At 45.4% G+C, this 18975-nt stretch overlaps 1 protein-coding gene across 1 annotated transcript in view; it reads right to left on the bottom strand.

The window, feature by feature from the left end:
* KIF5C (kinesin family member 5C) overlaps positions 1-15142 on the bottom strand; it is a gene marked incomplete at both ends in the record, with an annotated part of 148726 nt that extends 133584 nt beyond the window's left edge. The window contains one exon of the mRNA XM_082840740.1: positions 15017-15142. Within this exon, the coding sequence (XP_082696866.1) occupies positions 15017-15142 (126 nt within the window). The remainder of the gene's footprint in view (positions 1-15016) is intronic.
* Between the last annotated feature and the right edge of the window lie 3833 nt (positions 15143-18975).

The raw sequence follows: 18975 nt of genomic DNA, 5'->3' as shown, positions 1-18975 counted from the left end.
ATTGTATATCTATGGTATACATTTATTTTCCAAGATGTTAAGTGTCAACCGAGAGAGGAAAAAGGAGGATACAAAATAATTAACGTGGATGATGTAAGGTGGTAAGTTTATGGCTGATTTTGCCGTTGCTGTTCTTTCACGTTACCATCACGTGAATGAGCCTTTGTGCCATTTACAAAGGAGGAAAAATCAATTCTGTGCCAACCCACACAAACAGGGACGTAAGCAGGGGTGGAAAAGTTTCCAGCTCCTTCTCCAAAAAGCTGTGTGGCCTTCACCTGCAAGGTGACCTCTCCCCCAGATGCCAGGACAAAGAAGAGGCACCTGTGAGCGACAAAGGCGGCGTTGCCTAGGTTTCCCACAGCAGCGCGGCCTCCGCCTGACGTCCTCCTAATGGGAGCTTTTGTTCCGCTGCGGGGAGGGACCTCATTAGAAGGTGCCTGCGCTGAAGAGGAATGTATTTTCAGGACAAGAGGTCTCATCATTCCCAGCATTAGCGACAGAATGGAGACAAGGGAAGCAGCAAATTTGCCATCACCCTGGCGCTCCTTGCCTGGAAATTAAAATCCGCCGGCTGGGGAGGTCGACCCAGCACCCAGCGGAGGGTAGGGCGAGGCCCGCCGCCCCCGGGGCGGCTGCGGCTGGAGCCTGGCGGCAGGACGGCATTTCCAAGACGAGGCCCCCGTCACCTTTTGGTGTTCTCAATGTCACCCACGCAGAGGCATCACAAACCCGCATCACAAACCCGCTGCAAATGGCTGGTACTTAATTACAGGATGCGGGGTGGAGCACAATCCTGGCGGCGGAGCGGGGGGCTGGGGGGTGGGGGTGGGGCGGGGGTAGAGGAGAGTGACGCCCAGCTACAGCACACATCCCTTATCAGGTCTTTTTCTCAACCGTATTTAAAACAGAAATCTCTAAAGCGGCTATGCAGAACTGCAAAGTAACTGAGGATAAAGAAGCAAATTTTACATTTGCAGAGCAGATTCCTACCCCAGCTTCGAGGTAAGGATCAAACGGTCCCCCTGCCTGAGGTTTCCCAGAACACCACTGGATGTGCTTTCTCTCTCTTTTTAACTCCATCAAGGTTGTGCTTCCTCTTCTCTTCGGACACTCATAGCACACTACTTTTTTTTTTTTCACTTGCTTTACACGGTTATTGATGGCAGGGATCTTGTCTTACTTATCACAGGAAGTCCACAGTGCCTAGCACTGACCTTAGCATACAATAAGCCCTCAATATGCCAAACTGGAACCAAAATTAATAAATGCAAAAACAATCAGAATGCTAGCATCTAAATGTTGTTACAGCAGCACTGTCATATATAAATATATTGCCAATAGAAATATAATGCCAGGACTTCCCTGGCGGTCCAGTGGTTAAGACTCCTCGCTTCCAATGCAGGGGGCGGGGTTCGATCCCTCCTCAGGGAACTAGGATCCCACATGCCGCATGCCACCACCAAAGAATAAGAAGAGAAAAAAAGATAGATAGATATATATGTATATATGTATGTATATACACAATGTCAGACAAAAATGCAAGCCACACATGTAACTTTAAATTTTCTAGTAGTCACATTTTAAAAAGTGTAAAGAAAAGGGGGGAATTTATTTCATCAATGTTATTTAACCCGATACATCCAAAATGTTATCATTTCAACATGAAATGAATACCAAAAGAATTAATGAATAAATTAATATTTTTACATTCCTTTTTGTTCTTTTTTTTTGGTACAGAGCCTTTGAAAGCCAGTTTACATTTTACATCTCCTACACACCCCAATTTGGACAACCACACTGCAAGTGCTTCATAGTCACATGAGGCTGGTGGCTACCATTTTGGACAGCATAGTATTACAGTGAAGCTCCCAAAAGTCCACAGTGCAGAAAAACACCTCTTTATAAAGGGAAACATTTTTCCTAGTAATAAAGAACTCATTTAAAGTTTTACATTAACCTATATGTTACCTCTTTATATTTGTTTTTAATAAAACGAAGGAAGTGAGTATTAGATAGGTGTGTATTTTCCCCTTTACAAACTTGTTTAGATAAATGTCTAGATCAGAAAATACTGTTTAAAATACATCCTCCACAGGGAACTATATTCAATATCCTGTGATAAAACATAATGGAAAAGAATATAAAAAAGAATGTCATATATGTATAACTGAATCACTTTGCTGTACAGCAGAGATTAACACAACATTGTAAATCAACTATACTTCAAAAAAAAAAATTCTCAAGCCAGTCTCTTCCAAGAGGCATATTCATTAAGGAAAATTTAACAACACACATGATCAAGTGTTACTCTAGGACACAGTACTTCAGGTGGGGTTTTTTTCCCACTTGTTTGAGCAGATAATTAGTGGGTTGTGTTGTTTAGTAATTATTACTGAAGAGCTAAACACTTCTCTTCTAAAGTCTACTTTCACAAATATTAGATAAACAAACTATTAGTAGTTTGAAGACGGTTTCGATGCTATCGTGATGACATTAGTACCAGGGGCCCTGGAATGCCAGAAGCCTCCCCTAACAGTCAGCCGCCTTCTCCCCCTGGGCGGGCCGAGTTTGCTCTACACAGGAACAGGGATACAGCAGGTGTCCAAGCACCACCTGGGTAGGGCACTAGCACCCATTATCCCAATATCAAAATTGGCCAAGGCTTGGGCAAGGAGGCGTGTGTGGTCTTCCTGTTTTCTTCACCTCACCACCCCACTGTCCCACAGCCCAGCCTGTTCTGAACCTTAAGACCAGCCCACAGGGGCCCGAATCTGTGGGCCCAGACGAACTTATCCACTCAGCAGTAGATGATGCTGAGGTGGCAAAACAGCCAGCCCCCGGGAGCCAGCCCAGGAAGCCAGACCCTGCAGGGGCCAGCTTACCAGAGAGGCCAGATAAAGGAAGGAACTGACCGCCTCCCAAGGGATCCTGTCCACCAGTAACCAGGACCAATAGAGGTTTGGACACTGACCAATCAGATTGGCATTTGCTCCTATGGAGCAAGAGGTGCCATGAAAGAGGAGCAGAAGTCTGTTCCCCCAAGGCTACCCCAAGTTCCTGATGTCAGACAGAGCCGTTGTCTACCCAGGTTCCCAGATGAACATCAGTAATCTCTGTGGAGTGAGGGACCCGATCATTCATTCAGTAAAAAACTATGATATAACCTCCTCAGAGAACTGAAGCAGGCTGTTCTTCGTTTCCCCTTGAGAACAAATGAGACCTGGGAGTGGGGAGACGGCTCTGTGAGAGAGCCTGGGAAGAGTCCCTGAGATTTGCTAGCCCGGAATTGTGTGACCAAGCTCTTCAAACAAAATGCTCCTAAAATAACATTACTGATCAGCAGCTCTCACGACCATACTCTGCAGTCAAAGAAGTTAAAGCATCGATCATGTGGGATTTGGTGTTTATTTGCACTTTTTCTCTAACCTCAACTCCCTTCCAAGGTTTCTTTTTTTATGAGAAAATGCGTAAAAAGAGAACTACAAACCTTTTTCCTTAAAGTATTGTGTTACACTGAATTCTCTCCTCACCTGCTCACCTGCATGTTTTCCCTTCGGCTCTGTGGATTTATTTTCCAGTATTCAATTCACATCAAGGATGAGTATGCACTGACTGAAAAGATAATAAATACTAACGCACCAAGACACACCTAAAAGAACTGCTCTAAACGTAGTTGGTACCGATTTTATAAGGGTGGGTACTGAGCTTAGAAGACAAATGAGTGACGTGTCCTGCTTTGCTGACGTTTATGCAAGCCAACTAAAGCAAGAGGAGATGCAGCAGTGAGGGAAGCTATAAAGCATGTTGCTCTTTAAATAGCTTTTGTGGGTGATTCTGCAATGCTGCCATTGGTTTATTAAAAAGGATAACTAGGACATTACTACTGTTAAGGGAGATGGCGCTGGACATCTCGATTAGCCCTGATTGCTCTGTGTGTGTTTCTACTGCCACACATGACTCTACAGCAAAAGCCTCCCTCCCTCTTGTTTCAAGGTTGGTACGTATGAGCATTTCTTTTCCTCCACACTTGTAATCAATAGTACCTAGTATTCTGATCTGAGCAAACCAACTGTAGAAGAAACTTATAAGGCAATGGGAGGAACTTGTCTGGGTATTTGACATTAAGGAATTGTGCACATGTTAGCTGTGATAATGTTATTGTGGTTTTAAGAGTCCTGATCTTGTAGAGATATCTATTAAAGTTTAGGGATAGAGTAATGTGAGACATCAGATTTCACTTTAAAATAATTGAGTGATTTGGGGAGATAAGGTTAGGGGTGTATAGAAAAAATAAGATTAGCCCATTTGTTGATGATAGCTAAAACTGGTTGATAGGTTCATGGGGGTATATTTTGATATTCTTTCCACTTTAGTGTATGCTTGAAATTTTATATAAGTTATTTTTAAGAGTACCTAGTAATCAAAGGAAAAGGAAAAAAAAAAAAAAAAGCTCTTTCTAGGGCTTTTTTGGGAGGGCTATTATATCCCTTCTCAACTTACCATTGCCTGGAAGATATCACAGGCCATTCACTGTTAGCTCCAAGAAGAAAGGACACATCCATCCTAGTTTTCTTTAAGACTACAATCTTGACCTCTATCTCTCGCTGTCTCAAGGGACAGATTTCGCTTTTGATCACCTCCAAGGAACAACATCCTTTAGGATACTGAAACTGACAAGAGACGGCCAACAAAATCCTATGGTTTCCATTAAAAATCTGAAGACACTGCCGTGTTCTGGATCTATGGGTTAACAGTGCATGACGAAGCACACGCTCTTGGTAAGAATTTAATTTAGCTGAGGTATGAAGGGATGTCTTATGAGACAAATTGGCACCAACCCCATGGAGTCTGCCATGGGGCAAAGAAGTGAGAATATAAAACAGAAGACAATTCACCATCTCTAAATTGCTCCCCCTCAAAAACTGTGGATACCTTAAAATCATCTATATCCTTTTACCCAGCAATCCCAATTCTAGGAACGTATTCTAACAAAAAATTGGGCAAGAGCACAAAGAGATGCATACGCCGATGTTTATCACACCTTTGTTTATAACGGAAAAATAAAACAGAAGAAAAACAAATGTCCATCAGTAGAAAATGGTTAAAGTACTGATTAGACACATATGGAATTATATACAACCTTTAAAAATGCTGATGTCCGAGGTATACCGTTAAGTAAAATGCTGGGTTTCAAAACAGATTTTATAAAATCATATCTTCATTTTAAAACAAAGTATGTTTCCTATAGAAGAGAAAAGAGCTGGAATAAACAATAAGATGTTAACAATGATGTTTTCTGGTTCATAAAATTAACAGTGATTTTAACCTCCTCCTTCATGTTTTTCTGCACGGTCTGAGGTCTTTTCAGTGAGCATATATCAGGACGCCTGAAAAAGCTATTTCTTTTAAGACAACAACAACAAAACCATGAAGATATCCAAAGCAGGAAAGAAGTTACCAGAGCTAGACAGAGGTCAAAGGTAAAAATCCAAGCAAATAACCCCAGGCTTGGACATCTGACAGCCCAGGAGGGTCGGCATTCTTTCACTTCTTTCAAATGATATCTTGTACCGAGCAACTACTCTATTCCAGCTACTAGTCCAGGACTTGCAGATGGAAACGAATGGCACACACTTCCTGCCCTCCAAGGGGTTTAGTCTAATTGGGGGAAAGGACACTTATACCCAAATAAATGAAATGCAGTAGTGGGGGAGGTTTGACAGGAGTCCTGCGTGGTACGAGGGGTGCAGGGAAGAAGCATCTAACCTGGCCAGGGTGGCGGGGGGGAGGGGGAGAGGAGCTGGTCACAAAAGTGTTCAGAAAACGCACCATGGGATGAGATTCTAAAGGCGAGTGGATGTTGCCATGCAGGTACACTTTGAGGACGGTCATCCCAGGCATGTGGGATGTGGGCAGCTGTGGCGGCGAAGGGCAGACATTGAGAAGCCTAATATTTTAGGGGAACAGAAGCCCAGATGTAACATGGGGTCGGGGGTGAGGTTAGGAAGGTAGGTAGGGCTGGGGGATGGAGGTCTCGAATGCCCCCACTGAAGCATCTGGGTTCCAAATGAACAAGACTCTTTCCCCTTTTTTTTGGCCGTGCCACGTGGCATGCAGGATCTTAGTTCCCCAACCAGGGACTGAACCCTGCAGTGGAAGCGTGGAGTCTTAACCGCTGGACCACCAGGGAAGTCCCAAGACTCTCTCCTTGATCGAACTTTAGTCAGGCTCCGCTGAGCCCTCTTCTCAACTGGGCCTTGACCTTGGACTTCCATGTCTGTCCCTGCAGAGTCCAATTTGAGCAAGACTCCTGCTAAGGCAGTTTAGAGAGAATCCCCGCCACCGTCAATATCTAATCACCCTCGATACTGCAATACGTGTATCTTAAAACGTTGATATCTGGCCTGCCTGCAGCAAGAATCCTATTAGGTCAGTTCAGCAAGAATCCCCCTTACCTTTCATGTCCCCTCTTAGTGACTGTCCATCCACCTATCCCCCCACCAACCTGCTCCACTTGTACTTGAGCCTGATTTCTCTTCCCTATTGCAGTACTATAGACCCCCTACTACAACAGTCTTCCTTACTATCTTTACAAGTGTGAGAATAATGTTTTCTTTAACACAACCTGAAGGTACCAGGGCACCTGTGAAGGGTCTAAGGCTTTCCCCAGATTAGTCAGTCTGACAGGTGTGCAGAGAAATAACCATTGTGGGTCTTACAACAGTGTACATTTTCTGAACCAGGCACCGTACTTGGCAATCTACACACATTAGCTCACGTAACTGTCACAAGGTGGAGAGTGTTACTATCCCCATTTCACAGGCCGGGAAACTGAAACAGCATGGTGTAGCAATTTGTCCAAGTTCTTAAAGCTAAGAAGTCGCAGAGCTGGGAAATGATGGTCCTGGGCTGTCTGCCTCACGTCCAAATTTGGTGCTGGGGACAGTAAGATGAATCTAAAACTCTATTTCCTCGCAAGCTCTGCAATATTTGCAAATAACCACAAACTCAACATCTCTCTTCCTACTAAAAGGAACTTGGTTGATGTGCAGGAAATGGGTTAAGGGAGGAGCTTTCTCAGCCACAAAAATAGGACTCTATGGAAAACCTGAGAGAAATCAAGTGAAATTGGATCTGTCAGGGAGCTTTTTTTTTTTTTTTTTAACTCAAGAGAAACCATTAGGGAGGATGTAGTTTTGTTTTTGCTTGTGTAACAAGTAGACACGGGTGAGAAACCTGAGGCCGGTACTAAAGAGAACCCAAAGGTGGGGGAGGTTTCGTATTCTGAAGGGAGGAGAAAAGCCAAGGATGCAAAACACTGTCATTAAACAGGGGCCTTAGGCCAGATGAGCACAGGTGGAAGCAGAGGGAAATCCCCAGTGATGCCCAAGTTATTTAAGGAAATGCAGAAATTGGCATTTAGGGAGACTTGATTCCAGGCAGGGAAAAGGGGAAGACAGAACTGTCAATCAAGATACACTTACTAAGCAACAAGAAAATGAAAGAAAAGGGGACAAAGACGTAGAAAAAAACAGCTCCTGCTTCTCAGAAGCTTGCAATTTACATGAGGAGGATACACACACGCATGCATGTGCACACACCTATGTGTGATCATTGCAGATAATAGGAACAGCTGATATAGTCTATGAGTAAATGGAACCTGAGCTCTGCCTTCCAACGGTTAGGAATTCCACAGGTAAGAGGAAAAGAGTGGCTATTCCAAGCAGGAGAATGGGGTGAACCAGTTCCTAGGAAATGGGGATGCAAGAAGGGCTTTCAGGGGCTAGCCAGAGTTAAGGGCAGTAATTTTGGGGGGCAAGGCTAATTCTGAAAATGAGGAAAATTAAAAGGTGAATAGGAAATGTGGGAGATAATTAGCATTTCTTGAGCATTTTCTCTGTGCTCTGAGCATTTTCTCTGAGCATTTATTGAGCATTTTCTCCACTTCATTTCATCCCAACGACCCTGTGAGATAAGTAATTATCTCCACCTTAAATATGACCAAACTGAGGCCCAGGAAAGCTAAGCAACTTGAAAAATGCTCCACAGAGAGCTAGTGAATCCACACTCGGTTCTGTCTGACTCTCCCCGCTGCCTCTACCAACCCCCCAGTCATTTACATAGCATCGACTGTGTGCTCACCACCAACATGAGTGGCCTCCAGTGACACATGCCAGGTTATAGCTACTCTCCTGTGTTCACTCATTCCAGGGTTTCAGAGGGTAGGTTTACAGGAAACCACTAAGTCATCTAAACATGTGACATCTCATGTAAACATCTCTGAAGTTAGGGCACAAGAGAATGAAGGGCTGATATATCTTGACACTACTAAACACTACTGTTAGTATTCACTAGACACAGTGACTGAATACATTCTTTAAAAGTCTGGCTTAAAATGTTACCGCTTTTAGGTGGGAACACAAAATGGTACAACCACTTTGGAAACCTGGCGATTTCTTAGAGTTAAACATATAGTTACAATATGATCTATTGTAGTAATCTCACTCCTGGGTGTTTACCCAAGAGAAATAAAAAATTTATACTCACACTAGAACATATATTCAAAGGTTCATAACAGCTTTTTTCAGAATCATGCCAGATTGGAAACAACACAAATGTCCTTCAACAGGTGAATGGATAAACAAACTGTGACAAACTTGTATAAAGGAATACCACTAAGCAATAAAAAGGAATTAACTATTGATACATGCAACAACAACAACCTAAACCTCAAAGGACCCAAGCTCAAAAAGATACTTAAATTTATGATTCCTTTTTTTTTTTTTTTTTTTTTTTTTGCGGTACGCGGGCCTCTCACTGTTGTGGCCTCTCCCGTTGCGGAGCACAGGGACGCGCAGGCTCAGCGGCCATGGCTCACGGGCCCAGCCGCTCCGCGGCATGTGGGATCTTCCCGGACCGGGGCACGAACCCGTGTCCCCTGCATCGGCAGGCGGACTCCCAACCACTGCGCCACCAGGGAAGCCCTATGATTCCATTTTTATATATACAATTTGGAAAAGGCAAAAATTATACAAAGGAATAACAGATAAATGTTTGCCAGGGGTTAAGAGAGGGGAGAAGGTTTGATTACGGGTGGAGGATGGGGCGGGGCATGAGGACTTTTTTTTTTTTGGAGTGATGAAATTTCTTTGTATCTTTTTTTTTTTGCTTTGTATCTTGAGTATGGTATGTGGAGGCAGAATAATGGCTCAAAAGATGTCCACACTAATCCCTGGAAGCTGTGAATATGTGAAAGTTACAGGATAAAAGGAACTTTGCAGATGGAATTAAGATTGCTAATCAGCTGCCCTTATATCAGGGAGATTATCCCCGATTATCTGACTGGGCTCACTGTAACCAAGTGGGCCCTGAAAAAGTGAAAGAGGGAGGCAGAGGAGTCAGTGAGAGAGACAAGCCGTGGAAGAAGAGGCAGGAGAAATTTGAAGCATGAGAGGGAATCAACCCACTGCTGGCTCCTAAGGTAGAGGAAGGGGGCCATGTGGCCAGGACCTGCGAGTAGCCTCTAGAAGCTAAGAACAGCCCAGGCTAACAGCCAGCAAGGGGATGGGGACCTCAGTCTTACAGCCACAAGGAACTGAATTCTGCCAACAACCTGAATGAGCAAAGAAATGAATTTTCTCCCAGACCCTCTAGAAAAGAACATGGCCCTGCCAACACCTTGCTCTTGACCTTGTGAGACTCTAAACAGAGAAACCAGCTGACTTGATGGACTTCTGATTGTCGACTGAAAAAAAAAAAAAGCACAACCTAAAAGCTGAGAAATATGTTTTATTTAGGACATTTACTGAGGACTATAGCCCGGGATGGCAGCCTCTCAGATAGCTCTGAGGGACTGTTCCAAAGAGGTAAAGGAGGAGTCGGGATATACAGGGTTTTTGCAGGGGAAAAAAACAAAACAAAACTATGTAGTGGAACATCAAAAGATTACTGCTAATCACAACAAACAGACATCTCAAGTTAATGATTTTAGTGCTCTTCTATGTATGGGAAGATGAAAGAGTCTGGGCTAAGGAAAACATTCCTTCGATATGCATCTTAACTATCTAGGGTCAGTATTCTATTTTTTTTCTATGTCCTGAATTCCCCTCAGGGTGCACCATCAATGGCAGGCGACATCCTTTGTCCACAGGACCTATGGAAGCTGTGTGATAATAAACTTGTATCATTTTAAGCCTTTAAATTTGTTGTAATTTGTTACAGCAGCAACAGGAAACTAACACAGCATAGCTACACAACTCTATGCATTTTTCACACCCCTACAATAGAACTATACACCAAAAAAAGTGACTTTACTCTGTATACATTTTAAAAGAAAATACTCTTGCTTTAAAAGACCATTGCTATGGACAAAAAGAAAAGTTCTAGCCATATTTCTTCACATCTTCAGCCTATAATCTCCACAAAGATAACTCAGGCTTGGAATTTGGTCTCTGTCCTGGCTCCTGCCTTCCCTGCCCATCCACTGCCCAGAACTAATCTAAGCTCCTACAGCCTGAGGCCACTTTCCACCCGAAGGCCAGCTCAGGGTTTATAGATAATATTTTGCTTTGGCTTTCCAACAAGTCAGAACTTACACTGTCCCAGGGAAAGCACCCATGGTTAACAACACCTGCTTTCCCAGGATTGCAAACAAGAGGAAAGCCCAAAACTGAAGGGTATAAGTCCATTTCAAAGAACCTCACTGAGAACTCTCTAAAACAGAGTTCCAACAATACAGACGCATCAAAACCAATAGGCAGAGCTCAAAGTAATGGATGACTCACGCGGCATTTTAGCAGCTAATGGAGGAGTATTCTGAGAAATGCTGTAAATCCAATATTTTTCTCTGAAGAATTATGGAGTCCCGAGCCCCGCCCTCCACTTCTAGCTCACCACGAGTATCATTAGTGCTCCTAATTTTTAACAAAGCTGGATACATTTCTTTCCCAATTTTCTTCTAACATTTAAGTGTATTATATGCTCTCTTACCAGTCCTGCTCAAATGAATGGCACATCTCTTTAAACTTCTTTTTTAACTACCCCCGACAGCCTACAGTCAATTAAAAGTCCATGAAATCAGTTAAACACATCAGAGTTAAGATTTCTAGACTCAGCAAAGAGATCAATAAATATTTATTAAGTGCCTTCTATGGGCAAGGCCCTGGGAAGTACACAGAAGCAAAACACGGATGGGCCTTGTCTCTACACATGCCTTACAATGTCATTAAACATATGATCAAAATTAATAATAATCTAAGGCCAAAAAATCAGGAGATCATATACAGAATAAATGCTACAAGAGTTCATAGTGGGAAGAGACTGTGGCTGGAGCACTCAGGGAAAGAAAGCTCTGCACAGGAATGGGGGGGGGTGGAGGGCGGGGTGGAGCGAGAATGGTAGAGATAATCCCTCCAAGACAGGACATTGCTTAAAAAAGAAAAATCTAGGAACTCCACCTGCAAAATCTCCCGCTAACATACATCTCCATAAGAAATGAACAAGACATTAAACGAAATAAAATCACCCCAGTTTCAAAAACAAATACAATGTCTGGGATTCTGAATTTGGACTCACAGATAACTGCACAGAAATTCATTCTTCACTCATCTCTCTTGGGAGTGAAGGTGACATTTCTGGATGGCTCTGGGCTTCTTTGGTCATCCCCACAATCTCTGTCCCTGCGAGCAAGGAAGGGAATGCCCACCTAAGGCAGTTTCCACCTGCAACTGAGCCATGTGGGATGGTTCCTACTGAATTGACTTGGGGAGCCATTCTATTTGGTGTACAAAGTCAGATACAGGCTGCCAGAACTGTCACTTCCTTTAGTTACACATTATTAATTAGGAATGGGAAGGGTCCTAGCCCATGCCAACAGAAGTCCCAGCACCCTTCAGCATCTGGCAGTCTTCTGTTCTGTACCACACTCACTGAAAGATGTGCAAAACCATGTTCATAGCAGCTCCATCCATAAGAGCCCCAAAGTGGAAACCATCTAAACAGTTACTACCAGTTACTAGATAACTAAATTGTGGTATATTCATGAGATACTACAGAACAATGAGGATGAACAAACTGCAGCTACGCACCACAACATGGATGAATCTGACAAGAGTAATGTTGAGCGCAAGAACTCACACACAGAAGTGAACATACTGTATAGTTTTATGTAGATAAAGCTTAAAAAAAAGCTAAACTAAACTAATCTATGGCATTAGAAGTCAGAATAGTAGTTACCCTGAGGCAGAGGGAGTCAGTGACTGGGAGGGATGCTAGGGAGAATTCTGCAGTCCTGAAAATGTCTGTTTCTTAGTCTAAGAGGTGGTTACAAGGGAGTGTTTATAAAAAAAAAATCATCAAGCTGTACACTTATGAAAACACTTTTCTATATGAATGCTTTATTTCAAAGAAAAATTTACCTTAAAGAAAACTGAAAACTCTCTGTTGTACTAAAGGATTATAGTAAGGGACTTCCCTGGTGGCACAGTGGTTAAGCATCGGCCTGCCAATGCAGGGAACACGGGTTCGAACCCTGGTCTGGGAAGATCCCACATGCCGTGGAGCAACTAAGCCTGTGCGCCACAACTACTGAAGCCCGCGCACCTAGAGCCCGTGCTCCACAACAAGAGAAGCCACCGCAATGAGAAGCCTGAGCACCGCAACGAAGAGTAGCCCCCGCTCGCCACAACCAGAGAAGGCCTGTGTGCAGCAACGAAGACCCAATACAGCCAAAGATAAATAAATAAATAAAAATTTTTTAAGAAAGGATTATAGTAAGATGATCATAAATGTTAATTTTCAGTTGAAGAGCTACATGTGTATTCACATCTACAATCTTTTGTTTAATATACTTCTTTTATATGGTGACTTTGTTTTTACTTTATTCACTCAATAACATGAATATGTAGATGGGAATTAAATATATACTCATAGTAGTGTCAAAATGAAAGAAGAATAACTGTAAGATTAAGGATCTCTGCCTTGTACACAGATCAAAGGGATGATTTATTATTACTCCACTCCATTAGTCCTGGTATATCACCCTTAGAAGATGGAGGAAGAGGAGGAAGAGGAAGAAGGAAAAGGAGAAGAAGGAGGAAAGGGGGAAGAAACAACTTCAGCTTTTCTTTAAAACCTCTGAAAAACTAGGGTCATCAGACCATGTTCTAGGGCTGCACAATTACTTGTTAAAATATTGTTACAAGAAAAGGGGCAGGGACTAGATGTCCCCAGTAACTCCCACTCTATCTAAACCATAGTGTGGCTCAGGAAACAGCAAGTCAGACTATAGGCTGACCCTAGCTTAGAGGTGTATGCCAACACCTCTGCCCCATCTGCCCCATGTACCGGCCATAGATATGTCACTATCCCATGTCTGCCATTAAGTATAGAATCTTCCTCATCAATAATTGTAGCATACATCTTTTCTTCAATTTAACACTAAGCAGACAGAAAAACCCCTCTTTCCTGCCCTCTTAGGTCAGCTCTCAGGGTGAACTACCATCCCCATAGCATTTGGAGGTCATGGTTTTCTGATGGCTGTGAAAACTGGGAGGAGAGAAGAGGGCGTCGAGAGGAGCTGCCTTCCTAAGGGAGGTACAAGATGAAGCCCTGAGGCCAGAGCCTTGCCTCTGTTCCCCTCGCGCGGAGAGCGCCTGTCTTCCGGTTCAGCCAGCATCTGCCAGTGCTCAGGTCCCTAACCAGGGACTGCGGCACAACCTTGGCGAAGATGCTGGGACTGCTTGGGCCGGCAAATGTCGGCCTCTGGTGCCTAAGAAAGGCCGGGCTGACTCGGGCAGAGACCCTAAGTAAATTGTCACTTGTCAATCACTTGACCTAAATACACCAGCCACTGGGTGAAATAGGAGGGAGGGGGTTAGTCGGAGCATGCTCAGTAAACGGGATGACATCACTTAATCAATGCTGAGGCCGGGAAGGCTGCATCAGCAGCCTCGAGCAGGCTGCCAGGAACGTGTCAGCAGGGATCGGGAGGCTCCCATTAACTCGGTCCCTCCCCACGCGACTCGCATACAAAGAGGGCACCATCAGCTACACACGCTGGGGACAGCGGAGGGGGAAGGGCGGTGGAGCTGGGGGAGGCTGGCTTATTTCATTTGACATATTCCTTTAAGAACTAAAACCCAATGGTATTCCCTCCCCCCCCACCAGCAGCCCCGCTGCAGAAAGAGCCAAGTCTGCGGAGGTGAGGGAAGGGGGGAGGGGTAACGTGGGAAGGGAGACCAAGAGGGAGGGGACCCCAGCCACACAAAGTAACTTCTTTGGGCACAGAGGCTATTTGGTTGCGCTCCGGACCCCCAGCCCCACAGACGTGGGCGCACAGCCTCCTCTCCACCCAGCGTGAAGCACACCCGAGGATCTGCGGACACCAGGTGGGGGTCGCCCTATTGCGGAAGGGTCAGAACCGAGGCCCAAGCCAGGGCAGCCTGGGTTGAGAGGAAGCAGGAGACACCAAGGCCACCAGTGTTCCCCCATCCCCCGCCTTCCGCGTGCAGAGCAAGGAGGAACGCCGCGGGGAGCCAATTCTGCACAGCTGTGGGAGCTCCGCGCCGAGGCTAGGATTTTTCCAGTACCTTGTTTCTTTCACCAAGCTCGTGAGAAGAGGCAAAGTGTTCGATAAATTGAACCAATGCCTGGAATCATTTGTGGGTTACACGTGGGCTTGAGGGTAACCTGAACACACTACCCACGCGGTGTGGCCAGGGCGGGGAACAATGGGCCCACTCGGGCCCGCACCCCAATAACAATGGCGGCGCCGAACACTTCCTCGCCCCCCACCCCGACCCCCGCCGCCTGGGGCCCGCCCCATGGTCCCCAGTCGACCCTCCACCGGCCCAGGGGGGAACTACGGGGGGGGAGGGGATTTCTCGTCAAGTCCACCCTAGAGGGCAGCCCCGAGGGGATATCCGAAGGGGTAGCCCGAGCATCTCTGCCTGATCTGGGGCGTCAGGGCTGCGGCGCGAAGCAGCAGGGGAGGCCAGACTTCCCAGCCACTTACCCCGATCACCACGGTCTCATCGCCTTTAAATTTGGGGATGAATTTGTCCCCGCGGAGGATCTCAGCTTCGTTGAGTGGCCGGAACCGGCACATCACTTTGATGCTGCATTCGGCTGGATCCGCCATCTCTGCCGGCGGCAGAGGGAAGGGGCGCGGGGATGGGCGGGGGTACGGGGTTCCGCACAACTAGGGAGGTGGTCGAGAACCGCACCGCCCGCAACGAGGCCGCCTCCCGCAGCCTCCGACGAAGCTTCTCAGCAGGTCATCGCGAACTCGGCGGGCTGGGCAGCTCTGGCCGCTCCGAGACCTGGTAGGTGGGCAGTCTATCAACCTTTGGCCCGTCCAGCTGCACACCTGCCTTCCCTGGCCCTGCCCTGGCCCTGCGCTGCGTCCCGGGACCACCTGCCCAGGACCACGCGGCGGGCGGACGAGGCGACGCGCAGGGAGCAAGCCTCTCCCGGCTCAGACCTCCCGGGCTCCTGCGAGCTCAGCCATCCTGCATCAGCACCAGCGCGCTCCGGCGCCTCCCCGCCCCGCCCCTTCGCCCCGCCCTCCCTCGGTCCGCCCCGGGACGGTGACGTCACTGCGGAGATCCGCCCCGCCCTCGGCCAGGCTCCACGAGCGAAGCGTCCTGGGACTTGTAGTCGTTGCACCTGCGGGTGGAAGGACAAGGATGCTTGGAGCTGGCTTTCAGAGACAACGCTGGTGCCCCGGGTGACACCTCCGAGAGCCTGCAGGTCTTGGCTGGCTGCCCAAGTCAATAACAGGATGGATGTCACATCCAATATTCCCGGTTAAAATCTCTATAAATAACCAGGTCTATATCATCTCTTTACATCGTTTCATGATCCCAAAGGAAAATCCCCTCTTAAGACAGTGTCCAACCAGTTATGAAGCATTTTCTCTGTGCTCAACAGTTTTTAAGCGTCGTGAGGAAATCGGAGGGAGGGGGGCAATGAGATTTGCATGAATATTTGAAGTCAGTAACTCCTGAAAATGCCTGTACATAGCAGTTCATACATATTTTGGGTCAGGGACATCTTTAATATCTGATGAAAGTTAGGAACCTCTTCCATAACAAAAACAAAGACAAATAAACCTGTACACACCCACAGATTTTTCATGCTATTTGAGAGGGACTGGAGACAGCTGAAGCCTGTCTGTGACTCCCACGTTAAGAGCCTCTTAATTACTACTAATTATTGTACAGTTTACAGAACCTCTGCCTAATGCCTACTTATAACCCCGTAGAATGAACAGAATGTATACAGGATCAAGTCCAAAGTACTTTGCAAAATATATCCAGGTCCCATGATCAGATTCTGTCTACTTATTAGCCTCATCTCTTGCCACTTCTTGTCTTGATGTTTACACTCTGACAAACACCAAACTACTTGCGGCTTCCTCCGTTTAAATTCACCTCTTGCTCTTCTTGCTTCTGGTATTTTGTTTAAGCGTTTACGCTCCCAGAGTCAAGCATTCATGTCTATTAGTAAGTACGTATATCAGGGCTCTTAGCGTGGAAAGTGATAGAAATCCACCTGGAGCCACTGAGTTAAAGGAGGGAGGGTGGGAGGGAGACTCAAGAGGGAGGGCATGTGGGGATATATGTATGCATATGGCTGATTCATTTTGTTGTACAACAGAAACTAACACAGTATTGTGAAGCAATTATACTCCAATAAAGATGAATTAAAAGCACAAATAAACAAACAGAAAAAAAGAAGAAGACAGATTGATCTGGCTTATTAAAGGAATGATGAAAAACCAAGCCAGGGAACAGGCAGACTACCAAGGCTCTCTCTCTACCACTGGTCCCTGTTCTCTCTTTTTATTGGCCTTACTGTCCCTCTAGATCATCCCTTCAACATGTCAAGAAACCCAGCTGCCAACAGCCCCTGCATTCATTCTTCAATTTCTACCATTAGATAAGGATAGATGTTTGTTCAGAGATTTGGTTTGAAAACCCCTAGGGCAAGTCTGTGATTGGCCTGGGCTTCGGTTGGTGTCTACCTCTAGACAATTCGATCAGAGTCAAGGACGTTGTGAGATCCTGCAGGAATCTCACGGTCGGAAGCTACACGAAAGAAGAGGGACATCAGTCCCAGAAGAAGAGCGTTCTGCAGGGCTGGCAGAACAATTAGATGTCCACTCTCCCTTTCCAGCGCTATCTTTTCCTCTAAGACTCAGCTCAGCCCTCCCTCCTTAGGAAGGAGCCCTAAGTGAGCCCTCCTTCCTTAGGAAGCCTTCCCTGACTCACTAAACACTGACAGAGAGTAGGTGGTCCTCCTTGTTGTCTCATTATCTCCTGTGTCCACCTCTGTCACTGCAATTCCACGGGCAATGATATCTGCCTCATCTTTATGTCTCTAGCATTTAGCACATAATAAACAGCACAGATGTAGGACCCATGGCAAGGTATTTAATTTCCTTAAGACTCAGTTTCCTCATCTCTATCATTGAAGTAATGATACCATCTCATAGAGTTTTTGAGGGAATTAGAAGAAATAATACTTTTAAAGCACCTAGCATGCTGCCTGTCACATGTATGATATAAACCTTTGAAAGTCAGATATGATGATGATGATGAAGTTATGAACAAATGAGTGTAAAACAAGTAATTTACTCAGTTAATTTTAGGAACACATCTGTTGATTAAATGCAGGTGTACCTGGGAATAGAGGTTCTCCACCTAGCTGAGAAGACACACCTACTGAAATAAACTTTTTTTTTTTGAAATAAACTTTTGTCAGCTATTGTGAGCAGTACCAATTTTATTTTCTGTCCTCAGATACAGCGAAAGTAGGTTTTAAAAGGCCCAAATGCTACATGTTCATCTATTTTCACCTTAGTAGTTCTCTGGCTCAGACACCCACAATCTTCAGTTGTCAACTTCACAATATACTGGAGAGGGCAGTCCAATCCCCAGTTTCCCTGAGCCCACCATAGGATGCCTAGAAGCTCACACACACTGGTTTGTCTGAAAAGGTCAGAACATGGATAACCTGGGGTGGTAAGAGAGAACTGACTGTATGTCCCTGGGTTCGCTCTTCATTTATTCATCCACCTATCCATCCATCAACTACTGATTGAACAAATGACATTTGCTGCCACTATATACATTTAGGTTTATTAAGTGAACTCAAGGGGACTATGGTCCCCCACTTGAGGGGAAATTGCAAAATAAGTCATCACCCTCAGGCAACTTAGAAACAAGTCAGTACTGAGGTACAATGCTCAGTGGTGCTGAGAAGGCTTAATCAAGGAGACGGACTAGGTAGGATTTAAAAAAATTAAAAAGAAACACCAAAGCACAGACAACAAAAGAGAAAGTAGATAAACTGAACAATATCAAAATGATAAACTTTTATGCATCAAACAATACTATCCACAGAGTGAAAAGGCAACTCACAGGATGGGAGAACATATTTTCAAATCATATATCTGATAAGAGATTGATATCCAGAATATATAAAGAACTACAAATCAACAATATTTTAAAATATGATTTAAAAATGGGCAAAGGACCTGAAAAGAACTTTCTTTGAAAAAGATGCACAAATGGCCAATAAGCACATGAAAAGATGCTCAACATCACTCATCATTAGGGAAATGAAAATCAAAATCACAATGAGAGGGGACTTCCCTGGTGGCGCAATGGTTGAGAATCCGCCTGCCAATGCAGGGGACACGGGTTCGAGCCCTGGTCCGGGAAGATCCCACATGCCGCGGAGCAACTAAGCCTGTGCGCCACAACTACTGAGCCTGCACTCTAGAGCCCGCAAGCCACAACTACTGAGCCCATGCACTACAACTACTGAAGCCCGCGCACCTAGAGCCCGTGCTCCGCAATGAGACAAGCCACCGCAATGAGAAGCCTGTGCATCGCAACGAAGAGTAGCCCCCGCTCGCTGCAACTAGAGAAAGCCCGCGCGCAGCAACGAAAACCCAACACTGAC

The sequence above is a fragment of the Leucopleurus acutus genome (genome assembly GCF_964270905.1).
Source record: "Leucopleurus acutus genome assembly, chromosome: 6".
Lineage (NCBI taxonomy): Eukaryota > Metazoa > Chordata > Mammalia > Artiodactyla > Delphinidae > Leucopleurus > Leucopleurus acutus.
Note: the sequence above shows the minus strand (reverse complement) of the source record. Positions and strands in the feature narration are given on the sequence as shown.